Source organism: Sceloporus occidentalis, unplaced genomic scaffold, assembly GCF_023333645.1.
Source record: "Sceloporus occidentalis isolate IW3139 unplaced genomic scaffold, rSceOcc1.0.p SCAF_3, whole genome shotgun sequence".
Lineage (NCBI taxonomy): Eukaryota > Metazoa > Chordata > Lepidosauria > Squamata > Phrynosomatidae > Sceloporus > Sceloporus occidentalis.
Genome location: NW_028316983.1, coordinates 73,083,940 through 73,111,846, shown reverse-complemented (window position 1 = coordinate 73,111,846; position 27,907 = coordinate 73,083,940). Strand labels below are relative to the sequence as shown.

The 27,907-nt window shown below is 38.7% G+C and overlaps 1 protein-coding gene across 1 annotated transcript in view; it reads left to right on the top strand.

Annotated features, from left to right (window-relative positions):
• EIF2B3 (eukaryotic translation initiation factor 2B subunit gamma) overlaps positions 1 to 27,907 on the top strand; it is a 108,310-nt gene that overhangs the window by 45,892 nt on the left and 34,511 nt on the right. The window contains exons 6-9 of the mRNA XM_089518637.1: positions 355 to 444; positions 22,164 to 22,294; positions 23,376 to 23,566; positions 26,138 to 26,215. Coding sequence (XP_089374763.1) covers positions 355 to 444; positions 22,164 to 22,294; positions 23,376 to 23,566; positions 26,138 to 26,215 — 490 coding nt within the window. The remainder of the gene's footprint in view (positions 1 to 354; positions 445 to 22,163; positions 22,295 to 23,375; positions 23,567 to 26,137; positions 26,216 to 27,907) is intronic.

Genomic DNA, 27,907 nt, shown 5'->3' with positions numbered 1-27,907 from the left:
AAATCCTCTGAAAGAAGAACTATTGTTACAGATAAAAAACCAAAAAACAAAAGTTTCATTGCATGTTCAAGTCTTTTAAGATTTCTTGTGGCATCAGTTTTAATGGATTTGAGCCTTTGTCAGTTACAGAACAAGGTCAGTGACAAAACTGGATCAGCAGGTGTATGTTTGTTTGACATATTCTAGTCATGGAAGCCATCATGATTCACTTCACTGCTAATTCCATAGCAAGGGTCCGAGAGAACAGATGTCCCTTGTAAAGTTTTTACCATCTAGTGATTTTAAAGTGGAGCTCTTTAAATGACTGTTGAATGCAGAGCAGGGTGACTTCACTCTCTTTTATTCCCCTTCCAGGCATTCTAGAATACACATCAGGACAGGACTGATGGATGCTCATCTGTACTGCTTGAAGAAAAGTGTGGTAGACTTCCTTGTAGAGAACAGGTAAGAAAAGAAGCCTGGGGTCTAAATGTACATTTTTTGCAGTTAAATGCATCCATCTCCATTTTGCAAGGTAGTGGCTTCTAGACCCCTTAACAATTCTTCGCTAATCTCACCACCCCACATTAGCAAAGAACAGGGTATACACAAAGATCGGACAATGCACTACAGGAAGGAACTTTTTAAATAGAAAGAAGGGCTGTAACACCACTGAAATTATATAGGCAGAATCAATTGTGATGTGGGGTTTGTTCCTGTCTTGTTTATTATTATTTCAAGTTATGTGTGCATCATTTGAAAAATTAAGTTAGAAAGGGAATATGTGGGTAAGGGCATCAATGACAGAAGCACACTTAGGAAAATAGGATGGCACCTTCCACTTTTTCCTGCCTCCAAAGCAGCCATATATCTTTCAATAATAGAAGACTTTTAAAAGAAGTACCTTTGTTATCGCCTGCAGGTTGCTTTCCACAGTTCCTTCAGCTACAACTGATCTTGCTGGGTACAAGCAGAAAGTCAAACAAACTTATCTTCGTGCCTACCAGGCAGCTCCATCCCTATTGTTCAGGTCCTGTCCTTTGCCAACTCTGAGCAGGGGAGGGACATTGGAGGCCAGAGACTCAGTGCTTCTCTGCCTGACTGCTGAGTAACTAGAAACGGAGCTTGTAAAATTATATTTATGATGACAACTCTTCAAATTCCCCATGCTAGGTGGTAGATTTTGGGAGTTGTAGTCCAAAAATATTCCCAAGGCTTGCCTCACTTAGAAATGCAGCATAAGGTCAGGAATTTCCTGAGGCTGACAAATTTCACATTTTTCACCAGCCACATTTATCTGTCCTGGCTGACATAAGCAAAATTGGCCTTAGAAGGGAGGTTACAGTACTCGTTTGGTTTTAACTGTGAAATATCTACAGGATTTTTACTGTCTGGAATATATCAAATGTGAGCCGAGTTTATTCAACATGAATGTGAGGCAATGAATGCTAATTGAGAAGACCAAAACAAGTTGGTTAGAGACTTGAAATTAAAGCCAAAGCCCTAAGACTACGTTTTTATATCACTGGTACCTTTCTACTCAAAAGCAGTAGCAATAGATGGTAACAGATTCCAATACTCAACCAGTAATCTTTCTGCCTTGTGAGAGCGACCTAATAGGTCTTTAATTTCTCTTTAATCATATGTGTTGGGGCTTCCTTGATCACTAATAACATGAATACATTTCCATTCCATTTGTCTGTGTATTGCTTTGTCCATCTGCGTATCCTACCCCTCCCTAGATAACCTTGCATATCATTGATACATCCTGAAAACATACCCTGTGTTCTTAACTTGTGGTGTTTCAGCTGAAGTGGAGACCACCCACTGAGAGAAAGACAAATATCCATTTATATCAATTTATGGAAGAAGACAGTGATCCTGGCTAAGATGGTTTTCAAGGAAAAATTCAATGTATTTGCCTGAAATCAGAGCAGTATAAAGCTGAGACCAAGGACTTAACTATCAGTGCCACCTGCAGTAGTTACTACTGTAATTGAAGCAGGTTGTCTTCTTCACCACTAGTGCCCATTTGAAATAGAATCCAAAGGTGACAACTGGATTTAGAAACCTTAAAGGATACTCATGTATACTTTCAATCAAAATAGTTGATATTATAGGGATAGAAGTGAAATCAGTTAACCATTGGGCCAAGGGACAAACCTGAGATGTTAGTTGGCTAGATATTGCATTTTCCTTTAATAGCCAGTAAAGAAAGAGAGGCCATTGTCCAAAACACCATCTTACACCTACATGCAAGACGTTCCTTTCAGAGCTACACACTGAAATGGTAAAAGAAATTGGTCTCCAGTTCTTCTGAACTGCTTTATTAGTCTTCTTTGCTATATTGTATGCTAGTCAGTTGGACCACTCACAGCTGTGGGAAGGACAGGAATGCAAAAGGGCATAGTGCAGAGTACTTTGCAGAGCTTTCTGTTGTTTATCTGAGACAGCTTAATTTGTATGTGTGTGAAGATAAATTAATAGCTCATGAGAGAGAAATCAGAAGAGAACACTGTTTTTTCAGTCTTCTACTCTTACCAGTAACGTGACTGTGTGACCAACTTGACTTCCCCTTTTTATTATATGTTTTTCACAACAGCAACAACAATCTGATTATCAAAATTTGCAAAATAAACATTCTTCTAGTTTTAAAAGGCTTTCTGGAGATCTTTTGACTAGGAAGGAAGCAACTGAAGGATATTCTCAGAACTTCCAAATGCAACTGTATTTTAGTGAATTTATAATTGGGAGGTTTTAAATTATCCTGCTGTTTAATTTCTTTTTATGGTTTTTGATTACTACTCTTATGATCAAGGGGAGGGTTGGGATATGGGTGTTTTTTTAATTGTAACTTTTAGCTGTATGATGTTTTATTGTTATACCTGTTCTAATCTGCTTTGATTCATCTGTGAAAAAGTGGAATATAAATAAATCATATTATTATTATTATTATTATTATTATTATTATTATTATTATTATTATTTCCCCCATAGGACCATAAACTACTTTTTAGTCCCAAAAGGCATTTTATATGTATAATGTTTGGTTTCCATAACGTGAGATAGCTTTCAGTATGAAACTGGGCAGGAAGAGCAGTTTGTACCTCTTGAGCTTACAGTTCTTCTTTGCTCTATGCTATATAAAGTTCCTCTTCAGTTTTAGAATAATTTGTATTTACTTTTCAGTATATAGTTTTATCCTTTTATCTGTTGTTAGACTTCAGGCATTCTTTTTCAGGCTCTTATTATCATGATTTGACTTTTCACACATCATGCTGTTTAATGATTTCCAAGAATGTTTAGGAATGTTTAAGATGCCAACCACAAGTTACATTGGATTATACTCATTCTGATTTGTTCTCTTTTCTCCTACCCCACACTGTGGAGAGAGAGCACCAACCAGCATATACAAAGTGGATTGAATACTGGCAGTCTCACTTAGACTGTCCATAATCTCTCCATGTCATTATTTGTCTATTTATGTATATTTATATACCACTTAAATTCAAGAAGTTTAAAGTGGTGCACTTCAATAGTTAAGTGTAAAAATGTACAGATGTACCCTGTATGAAGTCCATGAAAAGGATGTCGGGTTGATTTAAACCAGGAAGATTTGCGTTAGTAAGTATTTTTTTAACATAGATTAAAAATGAAGAATAGATGGAATATGTTGAAGTTCTAATATAATAGCATTCTACGTAGCAGGTACTATCATGCTCTACTCTGAATGACTGCCAGGGAGACATTAAAATCATGCAGATGATCTCAAAGATCAAATAGGTAAACAAGGAAGAAGAGAGTTTCCCAGACAACCAGGTCCCAAATTGTTTACAACCTAACAGTAACTGCTTTACAGGATGAGGTTTGTATGTGAATATTTGTTTTGTGTGTTGCTTTTATATAAGAAGACTTTTTCTCCCAATATTCTTCATGCTTAATTATAATATTTTTATATGGGACACAGGAAATATAATGGGTGTGTGTATGTATGTGTTTACAAAAGCTTTTTTTCCCCAGTCTAATAAAGGCATTAATAGCTCTTACTGAATTTCTGTGACTAGACAGAATAGGATCTGTTACTTATTTCAAGCCTAATTAAGGGGCAAAACAGACTACTCTTTTGCAGTGGCTTCCCAGCGGCTTAGGGGCGTGTCGTTTTGACGATGCATGCCCCCAAGCTGGTGTAAAGTCACCCACCCAACCACATGGCAGACAGTTTTGCTGTGGTCTAGTGCTGTGGCATTTAGATGCCGCCCACCACAGGAGTCCTGCAAAGCTGCAGCAGTAGTGGAAAAGCAGACTTTTTCCCAGCTCAAAAAGGAGTGGCTTTCTGCTGCGTCTTTTTGAACCGGCAAACAGCCAGGATGGGAGTGTGAGTTGTGTTTGCTGTGACCCCATGTTGGGAAAATATGCATAGATAAATGCAGAGTAATCTTGGAAGCTTGTGGGTAGATAGACGAACTGACAGACACTGGAGTGTTGCCAGAAAAACAGTTGCTAGTTTAAAGCACCGTAGGTTGGCTTTTCTCCAAAGAGGCACTGTTTATTCTTGTTGTAAACACACATGCGCAAACAAAGCTACACAGACAAACTCCTCTTACTACAAACCCACACTGTACAAAGATGATTTGAGCTTATATACACTTTTGCCATGTGGCAATCTAGCTCAATCCCTTCCTGTACAATTTCCTGTGTTACCTGGATTACTGTCCACCATTACAAATGACACAGCATATTTACATAAGTGCTATGTGCTTCTCTCTGGTATACTCTGCGACCTTGGACAATCACCTGCTGTCTAAATCCACAGCTGCGACCAATTCCTGGTTAAGGACAGTGAGTGTCCATTAGCTTCTCTGCCACATCTGAACATTTTCAATGTTGCTCCATACCTCAAGACCCCAACCCAGTGCTCAAAGGAGTGGCATCAAGACACCCCTTTAGGGCTGTCAGTTTCCGCTCCGATACTGATAGAGCTGACAAAGGAATGGTTATGTTGGGCTTTGAAGTAGCATCTGTTTTCTTTTTGAAATAATTGTGTGTAACACATTTAAAACTACAGGTTGAATGACAAAAATAGCATATCCACTTTACACACTTATAACTTCCTGTGGAATAATGGCATTTTTAGTTTGGGGAAGGGATTTCCATAGAATCTCGAATTAATCCTGAATACCTGTTCTCAAGGTACTTTGGGAAGTGTAGTTCAGGGAAGTTGCTTAGAGCTCTCTAGCAGGGAATTTTGAGTACTTCAGCAAGCTACAAAAGCCAGGGTTCCATCAGATGTAGCTATGAGTGATAACGTGTTATCAAGCTACTGTACTATAATTGTTCATTGTGGATGCACTCAGAATACATTTTATTTTCACTATGTGGAGATCTTTGTTGGAATCTTTATGTTCATTAATACAAAAAAGCAGAAAAGCACATGGCATCTTGTAAGAAGAAGCACTTGCTTTGTATAGTTAGCTACTTCAGTCATTTGGAGTATTGGTATAATAAGTTCTTGTCAGTTAGGCAAAATGGGAACCAAATGAAAGCTAAAGAACAATCCACACAGGTGGTGTTTCTACAGTTCTGACTTTTGTGGCCCCTAACAGTACATTATCAGAGTGGCTAGATGTTTCACATCTCCTTATATACCAAACTAACACACTTCCATATATCTCATTTCACCTGTTTTTGGATAATTTTTATGTGTTGGTTTATATCCCATCCTTCCTTTAAGGAATTTAGATTGAGGTACATAGTTCTTTGCTTCCCAGTTTTATCTTCATAACATCCCTTTGAAGTAAGCTAGGCAAAGAGACAGTGAAGGACTCCAAGGTCACTGTGTGAACTATATGACCCTGTGATCATATGGCTAAGTGGAGATTTCAGACTGGCTCTCTCAAATCTTAGGGCAAGATTTGTAACCATTAAACCACATCTTCTCATATCTACTGAACTAAGACAGGTACAGATTCAGTAGTACATTGGGACCTTAGTATCTGCAGGGGATCCATTCTTGAAATACCCCCCATGGATACCAAAATTCACAGATGCTCGAGTCCATGTTGTCCCCAGTAGCGGCGACGTGCATGCGCCGCTATTGGAGACAATGTGAGTTTGCCATCTGCGGATACTGAGGTGCCACTATATGACTGTTCATTGTAAGGGAAAAGGTATACCTTAACTAAGCAAGAGGGAAGACAGAAATAGGCACTCCAAAAGGCACCTCATAGGAAGGATCTTTGCATAAATTCTGAAGTAAACTGGATTAGGTTTGAAATGGGTGAGTTAGTTTTGTCTTCTTTGGCCCTTAGCAGCCAGATTCAACAGCCATGGATGGAACATTTGTTGAGCAAAGAAGTTAATCTACTTTGCAGAAAAGCTTGTAACACTTAAGCTGAGTTGTTGGCTCGCTTATATTGAGAACAGCTAAGTGTCATTTTTAGAATTGCTGAAAATACAAGAATAAAAATCTGTGTGGGTGGTTGAAGAACTTTGCCTTTTGATAAGCCTCTTCCCCTGCTGTTCCCTTTCCCCTTCCATCAGCCATCCTCTGAAGGTCTCCAAGTTCAACCTTTTCTGGATAGCTGTTCCAAAAAAGATAATTTCTCCCACCTGAGCAACAGTCTAAAATGCTTCCCATGAAGAAAAAGCTGATATGTGTCCTGTTACCTCCTATGAAGAATACCAAATTACTGGAGGGTGGGAAGCTCTGCTTCAGTTGAGGGGGTGTATTTTGTCCACAGGCTTCTGCTTGATTTGCTTTGTGGTATGTTGTACACATAGGCCCCTGCAGGTTTACATTAAGATGCTGCCCAGACTAAACCAGTCCATCGTTTCGCTTTTCCCCTCTCAATGCCTTTTTATCATTCACAGTGTCACCTGTGTTTCCTGGCAGAGCCTGCAGACTGTGAGGGAGGTCTGGCAGAGCCAAACTTCTGGCTTAGTGCATGCTTTTTCTCTCTTTTCTTGCCTGCCGAAAAGATGGCTGCAAAACAGAGCTTTCTCTGTGGACACTTAAGAGAGAACACGTCAGCTGTATGGCTGGAATGTATTTTTCTGCCCTGTAAATATCAGGTTGTATAATGAATACTTTCCTTGTGATTAAAATGCATAGGGAAACAAATTTGCTCAAGAGAAACAAATTTGTTCAGGAAAAACTAAGCAAACTGTAATATTTCAAGCACTCAAAAGGTTAGCAGCATATGACCAAATAAATTAACTGAGAAATATGAACTGTCTGTTAGGGAAATATGTGGCTATGGATAGGTTATTTCCCCACCCTTATTTCTTATTGATAGATCACAGTGCTAAAACAGTGGCATTTGTTTTATCTGAACAAATATTAAAAGGAGAGGTTTAGGCCTGATTTGCATTTCTACAAGTATCACTTCTGACTGTATCAACAGTCTCAAAGCCATGCTGTCATCAGCTATGACATATTTTTTTTATGTACACACTATTTCTGTAAGGTAGTGAACATACTGAGCAATTAAATTCTCCTGTCATTTATTATTTCAGCCTGTCTATGTATATATTCTTATCAGTTCAACTTAGGAGTTGGGAGTTATATATTTTATCATTCCTGAGCAGCTACAATTTACCTTTTGGCTTAGATATTAGATACAGCATTGCAGTTGAAGAACTATAGTAACAAGCTGTGACAAAATATGAAGTTCTAGTTTTTAATAGTTGCAGAATGTGTCCATCTGAGAGTTCTTTTAAAAAATCCTGATCTTGTGAAATTGCTGATCTTCTGTTTGCTTGTTTGCTTGTTTGTTTTTTATGCTCCCTTTCTTCCAGAGTGGGACTTGCCAATACAAAACCTTACCAATACAATTTTAAAAATCATTTCATTTAAACAATATAAAATTAGGTTAAAAATTGGTAAAAGTAAAGATATTCCCCATTGACAAGATTGTGTCCAACCATAGGGGGCGGTGCTCATCTCTGTTACTAAGCCGAAGAACCAGCATTGTCAGACTACTCTGTGATCATGTAGCCAATAAAACATAATAAAACTGGACACATCCCAATAAGAAGTCTGATTGTCTTACATATTAAAAGCCTGCTTGAACAAAAATGTCTTTGTTGGTGAAAGGAAACCCGGGGGGGGGGGGCAGCCTAACCTTCTGTGGAAGGGCATTTCAAAGGGTGGGAGCAGCCACCAAGAAGGCTGTCTCTCATGTCTTCACTAGATGAGCCTGTGATGGTGGTGGGACCAAGAGAAATCCTTTCTGTGTTCATCTTAAACCTTTGGAGGGTTCGTATGAGGAGATACAGTCTTTCAGATAGTCTGGGCCCAAGCCGTATAAGGTTTTATAGGTCATGACTAGAACTTTGAATTGTGGCCGGAAATGGCAGGTAGGCAGTTTAACCAGGAGGGAGGGGAGTTATATGCACTATATAACTGGCCCCAGTCAGTATTCTGGCAGCAGCATTATGAAGCTGCTGAAATTTTTGAACATTTTCCAAAGACAGATTTACAAAGTATGCACTACAGTAGACCAGATGGAATGTAATCGAAACATGTGTCACCATAGGCAGATCTTGGATAGAAAAAAATTCTTGCCTTTCTCATAATACTAGAGCCCAAGGTCATCCATTGACATTACATGATAGGAGAATGAGGGTGGACATAAGGACATACTTCTGCAAAGAACATCTATTCAATGTAATGAATTCACTTCCGAGAGATACAGTTTTGGCCATCAGCTTTGATAGTTTTTAAAGGCAAATTCATGGCAGCTAAAATGGTCACTGTTGTTGGTTATTGTGGCTATATGCTACTGGGATGAACAACAGCAGTGCGCTTCTGACTATGTTTTGATGCTTTAAAATAACAGGACAACACTGTTGCCCACATCTCCTGCTCATGGATTTCCTAAAGGAATATTTTTGGTCTCTGTGTAAACCAGGATGCTAGATTAGTTCTTGTTGTATAGACTTGCCTTTCATTCTCTAGGAAGCTGCAGTTGCTGTTTGGGATTTTTGAATTCCAGCCTGTTAAAAATTTAAAAGGTACCAATTTTGGTAGATTTTCTCCTTCACTTCATGCCTGTACAGTTAATTTTTAGTGGCCATCCACAGCTATGATGGATTCTGTTGCACGTATAAACTGTGAGTGCTTAGGGCACATACCTGTGGGTGAACAAAACATGGTCAAATGGCCCAAGGCATTTTGCTGCCTGAGCGGTGAAACAGATGGGTGTATAGTAGGGGCCTTTGGCTGCTCCAACCACAATCAGGCCCCAGTTGGCCCGAGACCACATGATCCCCTCTCAAAGTGGGCCACCACAGTCTGAAATGAGCCACCGGCAGGAGCAGTTTTTTTACCATTACTTTTTTGGGCTGGATCTTACGACTTCTGGCCGCTCCAGGGGCATGCGTCATCTGCACGTCATGCCATGCCCCCAAAGAGGCCAGAAACTACTCCTTTTGGCCCTTCTGATTCAAGCCTGAGGTAGAGCAGTAAATGGTACGCTTCATGCAATTAATTCAAGCTGTATTGTACCTGAAGTCAGCCAAAGAATTTTGGCACATGAGGTAGAAAATTTCACAAACTCTTCTCCACATCCTTAAATTGATAAAATTTACAAATCAAGCTCATCTTTTCTGATAGTCTAAAGGTGCTACTGCACTATCTGTGATGCCTTGGTCCCAACTCAGCGTTGCTTAGTAATTGCCCATATTTAGGTGGCAAGTCGCACTCTCTCAGCTAAAGGGAAGGCAATAGCAAACCACAGCTGAATAAATCTTGCCAAGAAAGCCTGATGATAGGGTTATTACAGTTGGCCCTCCATTTCCACAGATTCTTTATTCATGGATTCAACCATCCACTGCTTGAAAATATTGAAAAAAATATAAATTGCAAACAGCAAAGCTTGGTTTTGCCATTTTATATGAAGAACACCATTTTACTATGCAATTATATTTAATGGGACTTAATGGGATTTTGGTATCCATGGTGGATCCTGAAACCAAACCCCAGCCAATACCAAGAGCCCACTGTATAAAGTCAGTCTGCTTGAAGGCATGTAACAATTTATTCACAGTGTTTCCTTAGTTTTTCCATAAGTCATGAGTGTATAAAAACGTAATTGCACAAACTACATTTGTAGTCTGAAAGAAGAGGCATTATTGCTGGCAAGCAGTTGTATTTTGTCTAATTGAAGTTAAGTGGCTTGTAACTAGTTTAAATTCATATTCATGTTATAACATTAGATCTTTTGAACACTGAGAGTGTATTAATATTATTAGAATTGCTTTATAAGTAATTGTATTGCTAAAATGCAAACAGGAATATTTTTTAAGGAAAGCCCTTGATAAATGAGGATGGTTGCACAGTGGAACATAGCAGGACAGCAATGAGTAGCTGAGGGAGACTGAATCATGGAGAGCATGAAAGCTGCCACCAGTTTTTCAGGTAGCCTTGTTTTGTTCAAAAGCATTCTGATGTCTTTATGTTTTCAGACTGGTCTCAGTTGTACTTCTGTCTCTCAGATTTTTTCCCTCCAAATTTTAGCCTTTTTGGTAATACAGTAGAGTCTCGATTATCCGACATAAACAAGCGGGCTGATAGTTGGATAACCGAAAATGTTGGATAATCTGGAGAGTCCAAGAAAAGCTTTGAAATAACTATGAATTGCAAACGTATTGAAGTTTTATTGCAGTAACAGTAAAAGTAACATTGCAGTAACGTTGTAGGTATAACACTGTAATGTATAAACAGTCCTCTAAAAATGTAAAGAAATCACTGATCAACATTGTGATGTACAATATGTACTGTATAAACAGTTCAGTCCTCTGAAAATGTAAAGAAATCACTGAGCAGTGACGTTGGATAATCCGGAATGTTGGATAATTGAAAGTTGGATAATCGAGACTCTACTGTAGTCAGTAATTTTAAAGATGTGACAATATATTTTTTTGGCAGTTATATTTGTGCTGTTTGTTTTCTTGATATATTGACATACATGTAGTCCCATTTCTATATAGCACATCAGTTTTTAAGAGAGGTATTTGACACTCATTAGGCATGGTTGCTAAAATGTCTTTATGTAATTTGCAAAAGAAAGCATGCCCCCACAGGTACTTCTCAAAATGTTTACAACTCAAATATGCATTCAGGCAGATGGCAAGCTTTTGCAGAGAGCCTTGTTTGGTGATCAATCTGAAAGGGCAAAATCTAGCCCTCAGGAGGAAAGGGGGACAGAAGAGGGAAGTTGCCTTATGGGAAAGTAGACTGCTGTGTGCAAAGGGCTGAGATTAATTCTTGAAACTTTAACAAGGTCTGCAAAATTTCCTGGGTAGCCCTTGAGATTTGTGGTGACTGACTCCTGTCACTGAGGCAGTTCTTTAACTGTTCATATTCCCAAACCAAAACAGTTTTAATTGTAAGCCCATTTCATTTTGCTTTATAGCAGAGTAGCTTGGTGTAAGCACAGTAATGACATTCTGGATGGCTCAAGCTATGTTCTTGGACATTTTTGTGCAAGTTAAAATATATAAGAAGACACAGTTAACTGTTTCTGTTGAGGGGGAAATTGACCGATAAGAGAAATAATTGCTTTTTCTTAGTGACAAAATTTTGCTGCTAGACTGCTGAGAGGTATTCATAACAAATATCTTAAATGGAGAAAGGACTACTGGATGTCTAGCAACAAATCTCGACTGCATACTTACCAGTAATGTACAATCTTTAAAAAAGAAATAAAACGCTAACTCAGAATACTGGATACTAGAGGTTATTGCTCCTCAGTAGATAAAAATCCACCAGCAGAATTGCAGTTGCAAATAATTTTTTCATAACCTGGTTACCAAGAAGACATGACAAGAAAGCAAACAGATTTGATAAGCATTGTGCCCTGCTGTTTAACTATTCCTCATTTTCATGTTGAACAGTGGCTAGCTGGAGCATGGAACCAAGAGGTCACAAAAACAGGACCAAGTGTATCTAATTTTCAGTTTCTGTTCACCCTTCAATCTCATCTTGAGCCCTGACACATCTTTTTCTACCAAATGAACAGTTTCCATTAGAATGTTTCCTTGATTATGAAGAATAAATTCAGCTAACGGGCAATGTGATCAAGAAGTAGCCTTCTGTTTGCTATGTATTTTTTTCACGTGGCTAGAGAGAAAGATAACAGCAATGCTATGTCATGAACTGGTTATAAACAATGAGTTAGGCAGGAGTGGGCTGTTTGGAAGTAGCCTGAGCCTTTAGTGGGGAACAGTGCCCCACTGCTTATGAACCAGCCTCCACAGATGTTTTAGAAGCATATACTTTCAATATTAGATAACTAATGGATGGCATAGGCAATGAGTATAGTTAGTAAAGCAAGTATCATCTGGAGACAAACATATATGAATTTCTAACGAGATCTAAGTACTGTCAATATTTTATTTATTGACCTATATATTGCATTAGTATTCTGCCAAGGTGTATTAGGTGGTTTATAATGTAACATACTAAAACAAAATAAAATTTACAAAAGTGAAATAACAAAACAGATTTGTCTTGGGCTACAGGTTTCATTATAACCTTTTTAAAAAAATACAAAAATAATGACTGCAGAAAAATCTGTAACCAGAGAGCAGTTGAAAACTTGTTCGTCTTACACTGTCAACCTCCACAGCCAAATGGGAAGAAGGCAAGCAGATGGTTAACTTGAATCATGATTATCATAAATTGAGTTTTGCAGATCAGAGTTTAATATGTTGGTTCACCTAGCCACTTCAGGTCTTTTCCTTCCTTCCTCTCCTCCTCCTCCTCTTTCTGTTGTAGGTCAGAATTAGGTGTGTGCTTGTGTAGTAGCTTATTTCCAGAAAAACAAAAAAGTAAGAGGAATATGGACCAAATGTATGTACACTACATTCAATTCAATCAGTTTTTGTTTGTCTGTCTTCACATGCTGCCTATATGCACATCTGTCAACATCACAGATATAAAATTTGAAAGTGAATTAGTAAAGACTAGGTTGATAAAAGCTCATAATGGCATCATAGGCTAAGTTCACTAAAGCCATATTGTGGGAAATTGATCCAAATACCAATTTAAGGAGTGTTGAGGCTGAGGCAGGTGGCATTAACTGGGGGCAGCATTTGCTTTTTTGAAATCTCTTTTTCCGTTTCCTTGAAGAGACATGCTTAGTGTGTATATATAGTAGGGGCTGTTTGCTCGCGTTTTGCATTGACATTTTAATTTGATTCATGATATAACTACCATTTCCCTAATCCCCCTGTTCTTGGCATTGCTTTGTCTTTTTCTTCAAAGTGAGTTGAATTTTCCCCTTTGTAAGCAGTGGGGTTGGGTGGCTGAGTGGAGAGGGAATGGTGACTAGTTGCTCTCATTGGGGCACTAGAGAGCTGGGGGGGGGGGACTCCTAGTAACTGTTGTTTCATTATTTGTATTCACATGGAAATTTTTAATCTCCATCAAAGGATCAGGAGAAAATAATGTTGAGATCCAACAGGAGTGCATCAGGCTTACATGCCATTTTAAAATGTTATGAGGCTTTATCTTTTTAAATGATGAGAACCATGAACATGGCTCATAATTAACTTTTCTTTTTCTTCTGTTCCTTTTCCTGTTCCTTCCTTCCTTTCTCCCTTCCTTCCATTCTCCATCCCATCACTATTATATTGTGTGAAAGTGTGAAACTCATCAGGAATGAACCTGTAGAACTGATTTTGTTATGTAATTAAGAAGAAACTTGTTATTGATGATCCTTGCTTCAATAGGTGTTACTCGCTGCTTTTCCTGATGCAGTTAATATGAATTGCCTGATCATAATGGGAGATATGAGATGCTGAATCACAGGTCTCTAACCTGTCAGATCAAATTTTAAAACGAAGTGCAGCTAGCTGACAGAAGGAGTACAGGCAAGGACAGAGATCATAGTAAAAAAACATTTTGTTGTTGTCATCATTTCTGCCTTGTGGTGATCCTAAAGCCCTATCACAGGCTTTTGTTCAATGGAGGTTTGCCTTTGTCATTCTGAAGCTGAGAGAGTGTGATTTGACTAAGGTCATATTAGTGGGTTTCCATGGCCAAGCCAGGATTCAAACCCTAGCTCTCAAGAGTCATAGTCCAGTGTTCAAACCACTACATTAGATTGGCTTAGAAAGATACTAGGAAGACAAAATTCCAAAGTGGACAGGAGAAGGAGACAGAATTAGAGAGTCTAGACAGACACACTGAAGAGCCATTTTCAAAAGATCCAGCCAAGTAGTATAATTGTTCAGGATTAATCCCCCAGGATGCTAAGGATTTCTGCCTACAGACTCATGAGCTTTCAAATAAAGCAATTTAAGATTTTGAGAAAGATTCTGCTCTGTTCTTCTGGTCCATAACTAATACCGGAAGAAATAAATGGTGGGGTTGCTGTTAATTGGGAGGTTGACCCTCTTGCCCTGTAACTTGCTCTTAAGAAAGGATAGCAGATTTCACAGGTGGGGGTGGCAACAATAGAAGATTTTGTGCTTCATCAAAGATCAGTAAAAACAGGGAAGCTATTAAGATGTGAGTACTCATTAAAAAGTTTTCTGGTGTTTAAATACAGAAAATAAAGGTGAGGGACAGCCAGTCAAATGGGAGTGACACTTGCAGTAAAAACATCTCAGGCAAACAAGGAACAGTGCAAGGAGGTGTAAGCAATTGCTGCATCCATCCCTGCTGGGGGTCAGGCCAAAGAGGAAGATACTATCAGCTCTCTTAATGCATTTTGAGAGCTGGAGGCAAAGGAGACCATCCAAGAATGATCATTGTGACTTGTGATTTTGGAGTAGCTAGGCTATATTTCAGAGGATGCAACTGGCAAAACCACTTCTGAATATTCTTTGCTTAAGAAAACCTTACAAAATTCATGGGGTTGCCATAAGTAAACAGCCAGCGTGAAAACATAGACACACACACAGAGTTAATATGGCATTTTTGTAGTGACAGAAACAGATTTTCAGTGTCTTAATTTTGTAAGGTTTAAGATGTTTTTGGTAAGCTTCATTCTTGGGTAACTTGTAACTTGAGGTAGCCATCTTGTTCTGTAAATATACTGTAAGCTGCAGGCCTAAATTTAATATTACATATTTCGTGAAGTTGAAGGCTTTCATGACCGACATCCATAGTTTTTTGTGGGTTTTTCGGGCTATGTGGCCATGTTCTAGAAGAGTATCTTCCTGACATTTCACCAGCATCTGTTGTTACATATTTTGTTTGGATAATGAACATTTCATCCATTTAACTAAAAAATATTAATGAAGCTTCATCTATGTTGAAGTTGGTGGGCAAGCTTGCATTATTCCTGTTAGAGTTTGATAGAATTTTGAAGCTTGTAATGAAGCCAGCCTTGCCAGACCCATATTATATTTGGATTAGATTTCAGGTATGTTAATTTTTGTGTTTATTAATTGTTCTTAGTCTTTGAAAATAAGACCTCCCCCATAATGTGTGTTAAATTAATTCACCATAAATTACAATTATATAATAAATATAATAGATATAATACATTGCAGTAAAAATGATGAGACCCAGAGTGGTGTAATGGTTTGAATGTTGGACAAGGACACAGGAAAACCAGAGTTCGAATCATTGTTCAGTTTTGGAAACCCACTGGATGATCTTGGGTAAGTCACATCCTCTTAAGCCCAAAGGAAGGCAAGGGCAGATGTCCTTTGAATAAACTCTGCCCAGAAAACCCTGTGATAGGTTGGCCTTACAGTTGCCATAAGTCAGAAATGATTTGAAGGCACACAGCAACAACAAAGATGCATCAGGAGCAGCCATGGTAAGTCTGTTGTACCAAAAATAATAAAAGGGGGAAGAATTAAAATGTACTCCTATTAATTTTATTTCAAATACATTTGGGCCTGTTTCTGGCCAGGGGTGAAAAGCCTTTTTCATAAGCAGGAAGTGACCAAATAGCCATTTCTGATGTTTTAGAAAGGATATTTGGGCCAGGGAAGGCTGGGCCTGCAGGAAATCTTTAAACTATGAATTGACCCAACCTACAGCTTTGCAGGGATGCTGTTTGCCATTTTGGGGTGATATTCTTGGCAATATTTTTATGGGCTTAGGAGAAAGCAGAGCCAATGCCATGTGCATCTGGCAAGCCACATTTCGTCCACCCCTGTTGTAATCGAAGCATTTTTAATCTTGGGGAAAATAAGGAATATCAGAGCATTACTGGATCCTCATCTGTAGTGATTATCTATCATTCAGTGCCAGAATCTGTAAATTCTTCGGCAATGTTTTTCTTTGCTTCATCCTTTACATCCTTTGTTATATGTCCTTATGTTGTACCCTCAACTTTTCACCAGGTCATATCAAAATCTATAATTTTGGTCCCTAAACTTGACCTCGATTTATACATGAATACATACGGTAGATGATTTAGCATGAAGCAGTGGTCTGAATGTTGGACTAGGAACCTGGGAGAGTTTGAATCCCTATATACATCAATGGAAACCCACTGGGTGACCTTGGGAAAGTTACATTCTCTCAGCCTTAAGAAGGCATTGGCAAACCTTCTCAAAATAAATTCAATTAAATTATTTTCCTCACAAAGCCTGATGTTTCCTAACAAAACCTAATCATCTAATTCTTTCTAGGGGATTTCTTTCTATTGGATTTTGTAGTTTCGGTATGTTTTTATTACTGTTGTAAACCGCTGTGATCATGGGAATAGCGGTATACAAATAAAGATTCATTCATTCATTCATTCATTATGAGCACAGAAAGTTCTGAAGTCAGCTAGATTGTGTACAAATGTTTTACTGTAATTAAATTCCAAGTATAAGGATTCATTTAAATACTATTAAAATCTTTTTTATTACAATACCAAAGTATGTTTTAAAGATTTTTGGATGACTTTTGCTATTCTAAAAGGATGGCTTTATCAGGTTTAAGTTAGGCTTTTAATTGAGATAGCATGACAGCTGTGTACTATGTATTATGTAATAATTGCTCCAGCGTAAACAAATATCCTGTCCTCATGCTCAGACCACAACAACTGGACTTTATTTATTTGTTTGATTTATATTATTTATTTCCTGCATTTCTCCCTAAAGTGGAGTTCATTTCATTCTAGTATTACTGGGCTTGCAGGAATATTGCATAAAAATATAATTATAATACAAAACAAGACCAAATATTTGGGGAGGGGTTGCTTTTGTATGTTTTTTAAAAACTTTTATTTTAAGAAGAAGAGCCCTCCCTCCATGCCATCTGACATCATCCAGCCTGGGAGAGAGTGAAAAGGCAGACCCTACTCCATCAGGCCTAGCCAGAGCAAGAAGAAAGGCCCTCCCTCCAGTTCATCTGCCATGGTCCAGGCCTCAGAGGGAGAGAAGAACCACTGGAATTGATCCCCTTCCCCGCCACCATTCCCTTCTCCTTTTGTGTCATATCTTTTTAGATTGTAAGCCTGAGGGCAGGGAACTGGTTGAATAACTATCTGTAAGCCACTCTGAGAGCCTTTAGGGCTAAAGAGTGGCGTATAAATACCGTAAATAAATAAATAAAATTCAGTTGCACAAAGAATGCTAAATCAAGAATAACAACAAAATGTTTAAACAAGCATAGGTTATGAGCTAATAGAAAAACACATATAAGGGACATTTAATAGGCAGTTGCATTAGGGTAGTGATCTGTGTGGCATTGTATGATTAGGATGCACAAAAAAGTTAACTGAGGGATCTTTTCTTGATGGGATCAGGTTGAAGTAGAAAGTCTGGCATCTTCAGAGAATGCCTTGCCTGGAAAAATTGGGTGTGTGTGTATATATATATATATATGTGTGTGTGTGTGTGTGTGTGTGTGTGTGTGTGTATTGTTCTGTGTTGATGGCTGGCCTCAGACTGGAAGGCTAATGCAGTGTAGGTTGCATGTTAAATACAGTACAATACACATGCATTATCCTACTTGAGAGTATGTATTTTCCCTGGAAAATGATTAACCATCCATTATGAAGCCAAGCCCTCCCTCCAGTCCATCTGCCTTGGTCCAGGCCTTGGAGGTAGAGAGGAACTGCTGGACCTCTTACCCTTTCCCTCCACCACTCTCTTCTCCTTCTGTGTCATGTCTTTTTAGATTATAAGCCTGAGGGCAGGGAACCGTCTAATTAAAAAGATTGTATGTACAGCGCTGTGTAAATTTACAGCGCTTCATAAATAAAGGTTAATAATAATAATAATAAAAAATCACTCCCGCATTCCCAGGCTCACACAGTATATATACACCCAATTTTTCCAGGCATTCTCTGAAGATGCCAGCCATAGATGCTGGAGAAACGCTAGAAAGAAACTCTTCTAGAACATGGCCACATAGCCCGAAAAACCCACAAAAAACTATGGATGCCGGCCATGAAAGCCTTCGACTTTACATATAAAACAATTTTTTAAAAAATGGAAGACAATTTTTTAAAAAATGGAAGACAGGTTTAGAATTGATTAAATGCATTCTAAAACTGAGATACAATCAGGAAAAAATGTAGGTCAGGATTTAGCAAGATTTTAGGAAGAACAGTTCTAGATTCTGAGAAACTGATCAGGAATATGTCATAGATATATAAGAAGCTTTTAGAGATTTTTACGCCAGAATTTGTTTGAAGAAGAAACATGACGCTAAAAGAAAAAAGTTGTGCTGGCTGCAACTATGGAATTTCCTAGCTTTTACCTCCTCTTTTCTTTGCAGATCTCCACATCAAACACAAGCAGCCTGGAAGGTTTTTGAGCTCTCCAGAGCTAGGCCTGGGAACACAAGGGGAGCTGTAGCAGTGAGGAGAGATCATCTACTTCCTAATTCCATTGGATTCTACCATCTATTCTTTTGCCACCTGCTTGGCAGTGAAAGGAGAAAGGCCATGTCCACAATGAGTCACTATGTGCTGACAATCACCCACAAAGTATAGGAGAGGATGCAATTATATACAGTGCGCCCGCGTTATATGTGGGCGTGACTTACACAGCTTTCAGTATACGCTGAAAGCCACACCGGTAGAAGGTTCAGCACACCCCGGAAGGGGTAATCTTTTGAATGGGGCTTGAGCATATGCAGAGTTCCCCTTATGTGGGGGGATCCGGAACAGATCCCCCACGTAAGGGAAGGGCCCACTGTAGAATATTAGTGGAGACGTCATATAGGAAAGACTTCTTTCCCAGAGTAATTTGGCAACTGGACCTTGACAACTGGACATCACTGACTCCAACTGGTTCCATATTTGGTCCTCCCCCCCCCCTTATAAGGCCAGATCATTCAACACAAGAGAAGGTATACTTAAAATAATTCACAAATGGTACTTAACTTCCATCCAATTATCACAAATAGTTAAAAATGTCATGCTGCAGGAGTTGCAAACAGATTGGCTCCTATCTTCATACATAGATAGAATAAGCTAAAATTAAAACTTTTTGGACAACAGTCATAAACCAGATCTCATTTATCACCAGACATTTATTGTCCTGCACTTTTGTTACTCCATTTGTATACAAAATAAAACAGTGCTCTGAAACATAGAAACCTTATCACAAGTTGGAAATGACTTGGAGGCACACAACAACAAGAGTTTGGAATACATGGTTACTTGAAAAACTTTCCTACACAATCGGTTCTTGTAATGGACAAAAGAAATCACGCTCCTTGTAACTGGTCAACTCTTATTATGTTACTGCTACCTCACATTTGCCCAGACCATCATCAGGAACTGCTAACTTATGGATGCTGGCGAAATGTCAGAAAGAAACGCTGCTAGAACATGGCCCGAAAAACCCACAAAAAACTATGTTTTATATGTACCTTGTATTAGGCTTACAGTATTAGGTATACAGCCAGAAATTATTTCTAACACCTTGACTATCTCCTGGGAACTAGACAACTGGCTTTTTATGAGCTATGGAATGTTGGTTACCTATTGGTATTGCTGTTCTTCTATTGTTCTTGGTACAGCTGAATTTTTTTCTTCACGTAGATCAAATATTAGCAGTTCAGCTGGTTGGAGGGCCACTTTTACTGTTAGCATTTTACTTCTGATTAACCCCTGTCACTGGAGCTCCTTCTATCTTTCCTTTCCTTCTTGCTGAAGCTCCATATTGATTGGTCACATGAGTGAGAATGTATCCATGTTTCTTTCTCATGCCAAGGTTGGTAAAAGCATTACATTTCAGAAGCTCTATCACCCATTACCTTTCTACTAAAACACAAAATCTTCGAAAAGTAGCCATCTGAGTCCCAGTCTAGGATAAAAGGTTGGGCATAAATAAAGTTAGTAATTGTGATGCTGATATAGACCTTGGGACTGTCCCAAATCTGCCTCGTTGGACAGCATATATATGAATGACTAGTATACACATGTGATTAGTTTTTTTCTTACAAATTGGGTGGTAGTTAGGAAAGAGGTAGACAGTGCAATTTTACAATGGATGTTGAGGTATTGTACTAGGACAAATGAGTCTTTTGCAAGAGCAACCTACATCAATCACAACTAAGCACAAGTTTGCCATGTGTTCCATTCTTTCCACTGCTCAGCAGTGTTGTGTGTATTGCATCAGATCATATTGGGCTCTGCAAAGTAGTGAGACTTGAAATGTAATGAATCTCATAAATGCCATGAAAAGCCTCTGAGGAAAACACAGGACTGTCAATTTTGGATGCAGCATAAAACCAAAGCAGGAAATAATTTTGAATGTCACAGCTGCATGCAACATTTTAAGCTAGTAAACTGCCCATCTGCACACCCACATGTATGGCAGAAGGCAAGACTGTGGAGGAGGAATCATGGTGTATTCAGACTGTGAACAGCAGGGAAAATTTTTGTCATTCAAGAATGGAGAATTATTCATTAGGTCTTGATTACCGTTAACTTCAGCTCTGAAATTATTGCAGACATTAAGGACAGAGTGCAAAATATAATGCACAAAGGAAGCCAAGATGTTGAGAAATTATGATGACATATTTGGGATATTTCAGATTGCTTCACAAGTAATTATTAAACATTTCTAAAATATGGTTATGAAACTTGTGTTAAAACCCTCTCTTATGCCAGTGCCAGGAAAATGCTAGGTTTCATCTTTACAGAAAGTCTGGGGTAAATATTATGCTGAATGAATATCTCAGGAAAATCAGAAATCGGCTCTTAGATCTGAATCTTCCCAACTTGCTATGTTTCAGTTCTGTTTTTCATACCATGTTTTCATACCATTCCTGAGTAGGAAAAGGTTTGTGCCCTGAAATACAGGTTGACTATCCCTTTTCAGAAATTCGAAAATCTGAAGTACGTACTCCAAAATCCAAAACTTTTTGAACTACAACACAAGTAGCATAATATGTACTTGTACTGTATTTGTAAAGTTGGAGTGAGACATGGCTGCTGTGAAATGGTGGGAAACCACACTTGCTGCCATTTTGCAGATCCTCAATCTCTCTCTCCAGTCTAATTATGCCTCATTATGTATACAGTCGGCCGTCTGTTTTTGCGGGGGATCCGTTCTGGACCCCCCCTTGAAAATGGAGACTCACCTATATTCAAGCCCCATAGGCTTGAATGGGGTGCGTGCCTGCAAGCGTGGGGGGGCCGTGCGTGCTTCATTGAAAATAACAGAAGTCGCCCCTCCATGAATATTCAAGACCGCGAACCTCAAGTCCGTGAGAAAGAAGGGGTGACTGTATATATATATATATATATATATATATATACACACACACACACACACACACACACACACAGGTATTTCCAAATCCAAAATACAGAGATGTTCTGGTCCCACGTATTTTGGATAAAGGATACTCAACCTCTATATGATAGGTGGTGCGTACACTTCAGGAAGTGATTACCACGCTATGTCTTCCTGATGTATGAACCTGAGAGGTTAAAGTCATTTTGCCACACTTTTGCTTTGAGATCATTTAGAGCAATCTCAAGGTCATCTCTGCTTCAGGCAAGGAACAAGAGCTCCTTGGCTGTCCTCATTGTTATTTATTAAGTGAATTCTATGTGCTGAGTGCTGTATAATTTTTTTTACAGAGTCTTTGCAGGAGCTTTCACAGCCTGAAGTTTCAGAAAGTTCTAGAAATGTTCTTATCAGATGCAGAATGTAGTTGCATGAATCTATAGACAACTGTGTGATCATCATTTACATAGAAGCAACTTGCTTTCTCAGGTTCCCAGATTTGTTATGTTTTGTTTTTATTTCCGTAGGTCATTTACCTCAATCAGAAGTGAGCTGATTCCATATTTGGTTAGAAAGCAGTTTTCTTCTCCTGCACAGTTGCAAAAAGGACAAAGCATGAATGAGCATGACCAAAAGAAAAAGGACCAGAAATTGTTAGGTTAGTACAAAAACAATGGCTAGAAGGTCTGCCTCAGCGCCTAGAGAAGAGGCTGAATGTTACTCTGAGCATATGTAGTATATTAATTGCTTGATATAATAAGTAAATATTAAAAACAATTGTTTTATTATATTTTCAGGCAAAGTTTTCCCAAACCATCCTGTATCAGTTTTTGAAAAGTTCATGTACATAAATGGAAATGCACTGTACATAAATGGAACACAGGCTCTTCCCTCGGGCTTATAGCTTATTAACAGAAAACACAAAAGTGGAAGAGCAGGTGGAAAGGTAGAGAAGGGCCATCAGTTTGACAATGCCAAAAACAAACCACAATCCTCTATTATGTCCACATTTACACAACTATGGTTTGTTACAATAAACCAAGATCAAAATATTCTTTCAGATCCAGGCTTGTTTGAAACACTCAGTTTAAAGGAACCACCATTCCCCAAGTTCAAATTTCACTAGTAATTATGGCTTGTGTCAAAGCAGAAACTTCCTGTTTTCTTGCAGCTGAACAAGAGGCTGAGACGTGTACAGGATCATAAATGCAATGGGAAAATGTGGTGTCCCCCTACAACTGAGCTCACCTGTGGTTTTCTTCTGGAAGGAAGGAAGGATAGCACATTTTCATTAATTTCTGTTCCTCCTCCTTCTTACTTCTGTAGTTCCAGGGCAACTTTCAGTTAGATCAGAGAGCTTTCTGGTATTTGGGAATGGGTAGACTCCCTACAGCTGCTCATTCTCTGTCCTTTAGATTAAGCCAAGTTGTACTACATTTTGCCTTGATGTTTACCTATGACAGAGGGAGTATTCATGTTCTTTGTTTCTCTGGCTGGTGACAGAGATGAGGAGGTCCATTAGTATAACATAAGCTCACCGGAGTCTTTATAGAGAGAGGTGAACAGCCTCCTTCCTGACTATTCCTGTACTTTTCAGCCTGTTTCATACAGCTCAAGGAGGTATGCATGTGAAAATATGTTATATCCTTTCTTCAAGAAAACATTCTGAATACAGCACTTTAAAAAATTACTATGTGACATTCTCTGATCTCATTTTTATGTCTGCTTATATTCTACAGACATCTATAGCTTCTTGAAGGATGATAGCCTGTTTGAATTGGGTGCAGACAAAGCTTGCTGGAATAATCACAGAGGAGACATGGATCAGGCATTCCATAGCGGGAAAGTTCGTTGCTATGTTCACATAATGAAAGATGGGTTGTGCTCCAGAGTAAACACGCTTGGGCTGTACATTGAAGCTAACAGACAGGTGAATAAAACAAGCAAACGAGCAGCATTCGGCATAGGACAGGAATGTCTAATGTTTGTCTAGCACAGTCTTTAATACACTCATAGAAATGTTTCTTCTCACTGAGACGTGGGGGTGGGGGTAGATTATTTATGCCACAAATTGATGGAATCCTGTGAAGGAGCATCTTGGGGAGGTGCTTTGAATGCAGTTACTAAAAGGTTTTAGTAGTTGAATCATTGGGGATTAGTATTAAAAATTATGTTTGCACCAGAGTATTAATGCCAGCTAACATGTAAATCCTCACTAGAGGCTCAGTAGTCAAAGATGATTTTCCTTGAATGATTAACTCTAGGATGTTAACATTATTAGGCATAGCTGTTTAGGTAAAACTTCACAAGAAAAATCAATGAGAAGTCCTTTAAAAAGAGTGCTCATTTCTGATGTTCTGATATGGGTCTTTTCTTCGATATCTTCCAGTTCTGGTACAAAGGACCCATTGTGTTTTTATCTCTCTTTTCTTTTTTCTTTTCCTGTCACATCTCTTTTGCTCTTTTAATGTAATTTTTAAAAAATTCTCTCTCTCTCATGTAGTTAGATTCATCCATTCTAGTTGATTATGAGCTACAGTTACATAACTGTGTCCTAAAGAAAAGTTGTCGTTGGCGCTTTACAGAGCGCCCAAAAAGGGCACTCTGCCGGTGCCCGTGGTTGCTGCACCAGGGAACCGCAGTGGACAAACCACGCGATTCCCTGGTGCAGGAAAAAGAACCTGCAAAAAGCGGGTCCTTTTTACGGCGCGGAAATGATGTCGTAAGGCGCCAATGGCACACTTGCGGCGTCATTGCTGATGTGCGGATGCTAAGCGTCCGCCACATCAAAATGGCAGCGCCCATGTGTATAGAGTGCCGCCATTTTGTACGTGCTCGGCATGTACTAGGTTTAGGGGCGTCCGCAAAGGACGCCCCTTTCTAACCCTAGTACGTGCCAAGCACATACTTTTTGGTGGTGTGGAACCCGCCAAAGTGAGGGATTCCTTTACAAAGCAGAACCCATATCTGTAGGATCATTCTTTTAAGTCTATTTTGCCTATTTCAGCATGAGTGTACACCATTTGTTTGCAGAATGTAAGAAAGTGATTGGAATAGCTGTTCCATCATTTATAAAAATTGGTCATGATTGGTTGTAGCTTCACCATGTGTGCATACATTGTTTGATAGTAGATGCTGATACAAATGTGGCTCTGTCAACATAATACACACTTTTCACTTGCAATTTGTGGAGCAACTGTTAATGCTTCAGGAGCAAAAACAGAACAGCAGTTTACCTTCCTGCTCTTGTAGTCAGGAAATGTCTTACTTGTTTCAGCTGACCTCTAAAGTTTGGCACTGCCTTTGTGTGGGCAGGTGGTAGCTTCTCTCAGAACAGGATGTAGGTTTCTTCAGAAAAAAAAGTTTCCTAAAAGCTAACCTAAACCTCCCGTTGACCTTAGCACTCCCTGAAAATCTTGCTCTCTTTCATCTCTCCTTTCCCCCCCCTGTATAGCAACTACTTCTCCATGCTCATTCATGTTGTAGTAGTCTCAAATAATTTAACCGAGGGTTATGCCCTTGATATATCTGGAAATCATGTTAATGCATCTCTCTAGTTTCACTCAAGATTGATGATCTTTAAAAAAACAACTCACCTCTACCATTGTACATTTTCTCAAGCATCTAGAACTGAACTGCATCCACCATTAGTCTGACTTGGTTGAAATACTCCTTTATCTACATTCCTTCTGATTGTTGCCTATTCTTTAAGTCTTGGAATAGCCTAACTGGTAGCTAGATGAAGCCCAGGGCCGTGTATTTTAGCTGACAAAAAAAAAAATCCTTCAGAATATGTCAAAAATAACAAATACAGTAATGAACCTCTAGCTTAAAACTTTGGGTAGTTGCCAGTAGTGTGTTTGAACTGTATTTTTTTCTGTCTAACTTGCATTGTTTTTGTGTACAACTGATTGCTATGATCTAGGTAGCTAAACTTACATAGAGAAATTTTACCTTGGATGGATCTGTTGGAATGTTTTCACTCATGGGTGTGTTATTGATGTTAGTCTTTTCCATTGTTGCTTTATTTTTCTCCTGAAAATACAAATTAGGAAAAGTATAGTGTCTTGAGTTGCGTTAAATTTTTAAAGCTTCACAGAATTTCCCTCCATGTGGAAAGTAGCTTATTGTGGAACAGTTTTGGTCAGACAAATTTCAAGAAAGGGTGAAGCAGCCCCTTCTTCTTTTCACACCATGATCTTCTGCTTCAAATGTAAACTTCTGTGATTGCTATTCATTTTGTTTTTTTAAACTAGCAGGGGGTAAATCTCAGAACCATAGGTTGCATGTGGTTAGATCCCAAATTAAAGTTTGAATTTAGCTTTATGAGTTCTAAGTGAGAGCACCCTATTTATGTAGGATTGTTTATACATCTCTTTTTAGTCACCTGATTATAATAATCTGTAAATTTCTTGTAAATTGAGGATGGGTGTAATCATATGAAAGTAGTTAGCACGTTATCTTTGCCTGTTAACTTGTGACTTTGGGCACCATCTTCCAGGTTCCTAAGATGCTGGCTTCACTTTGTGCAGAAGAATCTCTGATTCACAGTACTGCTCAAATCATTGACAGATCCCTGGTAAGTAGCAATATCTGCAAATATGGAAGGTGAACAGATTGAGCAGGTCAATTTGTATTTGTACCTAGGGTTACTCTTCTCAAATACAGGGAAATAGACAAACCACTTTAGTAGGAATAAACAGAGAGCTATAGTGAATTCCAGTGTGCTTTATAAATTGATAAGTTATAACCACCCTACAAGTGTATTCCCTATCTTAAAAGTATACAAAGCTAAAATCTTGCCCATTTTATCAAATGGTGCTGAATTATGGGGTCACTTGAAAGTTCCCACTTTGGAACAGGCTCAGAGCTGCTTCTTAAGGAGAATCCTTGGAACAGACAAGGACACTCCAGCCCAAGCAGTAAGAGCAGAACTTGGGACCTATTCCATTCAGGGCCAGGTGTTGATAAAAGCATTTGATTACTGGCTTAAGATCTCCAAAATGGACTCAAGAAGACTCCCTAAACACTGCATAGAAGAACAACTAGCTATTGGGCATTCTAATTTTTGGGTTAGTCAGCTATCCCGAATTTTGTTCCAACTAGGTTTTTAACCTGCCCATTTTCTTTCTTTCAGCTGGGCACACAATTCAGGAATCTTTAAAACAAAGGATCTGAGATATCAGTGCGTAGTCAGACATAGATAGCATCGTTGGCTGGTTGCAAATCCTTAAATTGATTAGCCAAAAATAAAACTGTATTTGGCCTTGAAAAATATCTTAGGTTATATCTAACACAGAGCCATAGAAGAGCCTTCAGCAGAACTAGATTTGAGCAATTAAACTCAATGGTAAGAACAGAACGGTTCCCAAAAATACCTTATCAAGAAAGAACAAGCATTTGTGGTGCTCCTGCCATCGAGGACATTACACACATCCTGTTTGACTGCTGCTTTTATGATAACGAGAGAGCCCACCTTTTACAACCATTTTTGGTTAGATTTGACCTATTGGGATCCTACTGTCAAACTGTCCTATTTCCTTTCCAGTGAGAATTTACATCTAGTGCGCTGTGTAGCAAAATTTATTGTAAAAGCTGCTCGACTGAGAGATCAATTTATCATGCAAAACAGGGTTCCATGCCACGGTGATGAGTTCATTTAAACATTTCCAACTATCCCTTCCCTCCTCCCCACTCTGTTTTAGATTGTTGTAGACTGTAGCTTGTTTTATATACTTTGTTTTTATTTAACTTTTACTTGTATTTGTTTTAACTTTTTAGCTAATTTTATACGAGTTTTGAGGTGTGATCAATTTTTTTATCCTTGTATGTATTTGGACATTCTAACCTTTAGATTTTTTATTATGTATTTTGTACTTTGTCTTCTATTGATAATGGTCAGCTGACTAATCAATGAAATTTGTTGTTGTTGCAAATGTGGGCTGGCAGGATGAAGAAGGGTTGGACACTCTTGGTTCTTTGTTTGCATACTTGCCTTCCATGTTAAATGTCTGTATAATACATTGGGAGAATTCAGAGGCCCCATTCAAGTTGTTTTAAGATGATGCACGCTATGTGTAAGCCTTGTTTCCCTTTTTGTCAGAATCAGGTAGTTCTAAAATAGGTAGCTATAATTTCTTAGACACATTTGCACTGGATGCAGGCATGCTGAGAAGGAAAGCGACTGCTTTTGTAGGAGCAAGGTTCACTGTAATTGCCTGAACCAGAGCAGTGTGTGTCTACTTTCCAGAAGATTTTGGTCTAGCCAGTT